This window comes from Mus musculus, chromosome 6 (genome assembly GCF_000001635.26).
Source record: "Mus musculus strain C57BL/6J chromosome 6, GRCm38.p6 C57BL/6J".
In the NCBI taxonomy this organism is placed as follows: Eukaryota; Metazoa; Chordata; class Mammalia; order Rodentia; family Muridae; genus Mus; species Mus musculus.
Window position 1 is genome coordinate 115,583,298 of NC_000072.6, and position 3,742 is coordinate 115,587,039.

The 3,742-nt window shown below is 47.8% G+C and overlaps 1 protein-coding gene across 1 annotated transcript in view; it reads right to left on the bottom strand.

Annotated features, from left to right (window-relative positions):
• Positions 1-249: 249 nt before the first annotated feature.
• Positions 250-3,742, bottom strand: part of Mkrn2os (makorin, ring finger protein 2, opposite strand) — a 9,030-nt gene continuing 5,537 nt past the window's right edge. The window contains exons 3-4 of the mRNA NM_001101431.1: positions 3,345-3,507; positions 250-2,272 (exon numbers count right to left, since the gene is read on the bottom strand). Of these exons, the coding sequence (NP_001094901.1) occupies positions 2,050-2,272; positions 3,345-3,507 (386 nt within the window). The 3' untranslated portion in view covers positions 250-2,049. The remainder of the gene's footprint in view (positions 2,273-3,344; positions 3,508-3,742) is intronic.

Below are 3,742 nucleotides of genomic sequence, written 5' to 3' on the forward strand. Positions count from 1 at the left end.
CTTCTCACAGCATAGGCTGGGGCGGGGAGGAGGGGTCGACTACCACTTTGACGGCTCTTGTGTCACGCAGCTTGAGGACTACACTGGTATTTTCTCGCCCTAAGAGGGTTCGTCAGGTATTTCGTCACAGCTACAAGGGAAGCAACTAAGATAATTGGCATCTATTTCCTGGGTTAACACAGCCCCAGGCCAGGGGGTTCTCAGCAGACCAGGACCCAGTCCCCAAGAGAACCAAACAGCTGAGGGTGAGTGTCAAGACAGGAAGGGAATTTACTTCAGTGTGGCCAACATCAAGAACACGTCTAGGACCTTAAGTAGGGAAAGAACACAGAAGCCCAGAAACCACACAGCTCTGATGTGGGACAGTGTCCCAAGGGAAGGGCATTCTGAGACACGGGAGCTCAGAAACCACACAGCTCTTGAGAGGAAGCCTCCTCAGCGGAGGCTTTGCAGCTCCCAGGGGAGGTAGCCTCAGCTCAGCTGAGGAGCTCAGCCGCCTCAGCCCCACTCCTTTCTTTGTCTTCAGTACTTCTTTTCTTCATGGCTTCTTCTGACAAGAGAGTTACACCAAGCAGCCATGGCTAAGGGCCAGGTTAGCCACTATTACCTCAGATTGTTATCACCTGAGGGGGTGCAGTTGGATGCCCTGTGATAAGGTGTCTGGTGTCCTCTGCCGTGAGGCTTCGGGTGTCTTGTCAGTGGTGTGGTGTTGGGTGTCCTGCTTTCAGTTTGTTCTCCCTAGAATTTGAGATCAGCTAGGGAAGGGAAAAACCCATAAGAGAGAGCAAGCCAGAGAGAAAATGAAGTAAGTTAGAGTTCTGGCCTCTCTGTTAGAAGGCAGAGGAAGGTGTGTGAAGGACAGTTTCAAGGGCGCTTCTGTTATACTTGAGGGGGAGGGGGTTAATTTTGAGTTATTATTGTTTAATGTATACGGGTATTTTGCCTTTGTGTGTCTCCACCATGTGCCTGATGCCCACAGAGGCCAGAAGAGGGCACTCACTGTATCCTCTGGAACTGAAGTTGCCATGTGAGAGCTGGGAATTGAACCAAGTCCTCTGCAAGAGGAACAGATGCTCTTAAGGGCTAAGCCATCTCTCCAGCCTCTGCGACCTTTGTTTCTGTTTTGTTTAGTTTAGTATTCTTGACACTCCAAAGGTTAGGTTTTCTACTACTTGGCTTCGTCCCCAGCCTTCCCATGAGTCTTCAGGCTCAGACATAAGACATCCATATACTTTCAGAACCTGTGTCTGTCTGTCTCTCTGTGTCTCTGTCTCTCTGTCTTTGTCTCTCTCTTTCTCTATCCCCCCCTTAACTCTCCTCTCTCTGGTCCCTCCCTCTTTTCATTCACATCAAAAAGTAAGTGTGCTCAGTTCAAATTCATTGACACAAAGTATTTTCTTTGATCAGTGAATACTGTTCTTCCACTCTGATTATAGCAGATTCTCAGCTTAAAAACACAGCTGTTGGGACTGGGGAGCACTGACTGCTCAAGAGGTCCTGAGTTCAGATCCCAGCAACCACGTGGTGGCTCACAACCACTTGTAACGAGACCTGACACCCTCTTCTGGCGCGTCTGCAGACAGATACTTACTGTCTTCAGACAGTAGACTTACTTATAATAAAAAATAAATCTTTGGGCCAAAGCAAGCAGGGACTGAGTGAGCAGGGTCAGCCAGAGTGAGCGGGGTTTACCGGAGTGAGCAGAGGTCCTAAAATTCAATTCCCAACAACCAGCCACATGAAGGCTCACAACCATCTGTACAGCTACAGTGTACTCATATACATAAAATAAATTAATAAATCTTTTTTTTAAAAAACATAACTGTTGAAGAAATTTAGTTGTAATGATTTTTTTTTTTTGGAACCCAGGGAATTTTTTTTTCCTTAAATTGGGGGTATGGTACAGGGGACTGGACCTAGGTCTCTTACATGATAGGCAGATAGTTCTCCCACTGAGCTACATTTATAAATCTGTACTACCGTCTAAAGGCAACAAACCCAACTGTTCTGTCTCAACGGCCCTCAGATGCAGCATTTGGTCCAGTCTGCCTAAGAGGGGCTTGTCCGTGGGTCGGGATGGTCAGTCACGTGGAAGCCGCTCTCTTGGATGGCCCTGAAGAGCATGATGTACTTGGAGGCCAGGCGCGTCCTCGGGATCACGTACTTTTCTGTGAACGCGTGCTTGTCCAGCTGCTCTCTGCCTTCCATGGCAAGGATGCAGTTAATGAAGGCGAGGGCAAAGGTCAGGCAGTTGTGCTGATTCTCTTCATACCTTGAAGGAACGAGGGAGACTCAGTGAGGTAAGACAGTCGTCACTGGTCTCCAGGCTGGCCTTGAACTCCTGACCTCAAATAGTCCTCCCACCTCAGCGGTTACACCTGAGGCTACCATGCTGGCCCCTGAGAATGCTAACAGTAAAGGCTGATCTGTAGGAAAGACACCCACACCAACGCAGACAATCTCTGGGATTCACATGGCAGAAGGGAAGAACCAACTCTTTGATGTTGTTCTCAGGCCTCCACACATGGGCTGTATATGATGCACACACGCATACATATAGAGGTAAATAAAATACATGAATACAATGTCATTTTTAAAAGTTTGTTTTTAAAGAGACCAGGCATAGAGCTCATATCTTTAATCCCAGAACCAAGGAGGCAGAGGTAGTCAGATCTCTGTGAGTTCAAGGCCAGCCAGTTCAAAGTGAGTCACTGTCTCCAGAAAAAAAGAGTGGAGATGGAAAAAAAAAAAAAAAGAAATTAATCTCAAATCACTAAAATAAACAAAAGATGCAACTTAAATATTTTTACACAGTAAGCAATATTTTGAAAGTTTTAGATATGCCAAACATAGTGGTACACACCTTTAAGCCCAAAACTCCAGAGGCTGAGGCAGGTTGATCTCTAAGAGTTCAATAACTGACAAGCAGCAGATTCTGGGAGGAGGGCTTTATTTGGGCTCTGAGGGACCTGTCCAGCCTAGCATCCTGTGGGAAGGCTGGTGGCAGCAGGAGTTGGGGCCACTGCTCACACCTCCAAGGAGCAAAGGGCACAGGTGGGACAGGAAGGAATTCAGACTCCAAACCCCAAGGCCCGTCCCAAGACACCTGCTTCTCCAGCCGGGCCCCTCCTGCTCCCGGGCTCCCTCCCAAAATAGCACTGGCATCGGTGCCACTGAATATCAAAATACATGACTCTGTGAGGGACATTTTCTAGCAACTATATTTAGCTGTTCTCACAGATTGACAGTCAAGACATGAACTGCATTAAACAGCGATGACCGTGGAGTGACGAGGATGCGTGACAAATGGGTGGCAGTGGCTTGCGGTCTTTCTAGATACCTACCTATGAGGCAGCCAGGCCAGCGAAGCAGAGAAGTCTTCCAAGTACTTGTCCCACTGGTCCAGCAGTCCAAACATGCTAGGCTGTACTAATGGAACACTGAGACTTCGCTCCCAGCCTGCCTCGTCTCGCTGTATGCCGCGTGCACTGTAATTATACACGACCCCTGAAAACACAAAGCAGTCAGCCACTCCGTAAAAGGTGCTCAGAAAATGACAGTAGGGCTGGCGAGATGGCTCAATGGGTAAGAGCACTGACTACTCTTCCGAAGGTCCCGAGTTCAAATCCCAGCAACCACATGGTGGCTCGCAACCACCCATAATGAGATCTGACGACCTCTTCTGGTGTGTCTGAAGACAGCTACAGTGTACTTACATAAAACAAAAATAAATCTTTAAAAA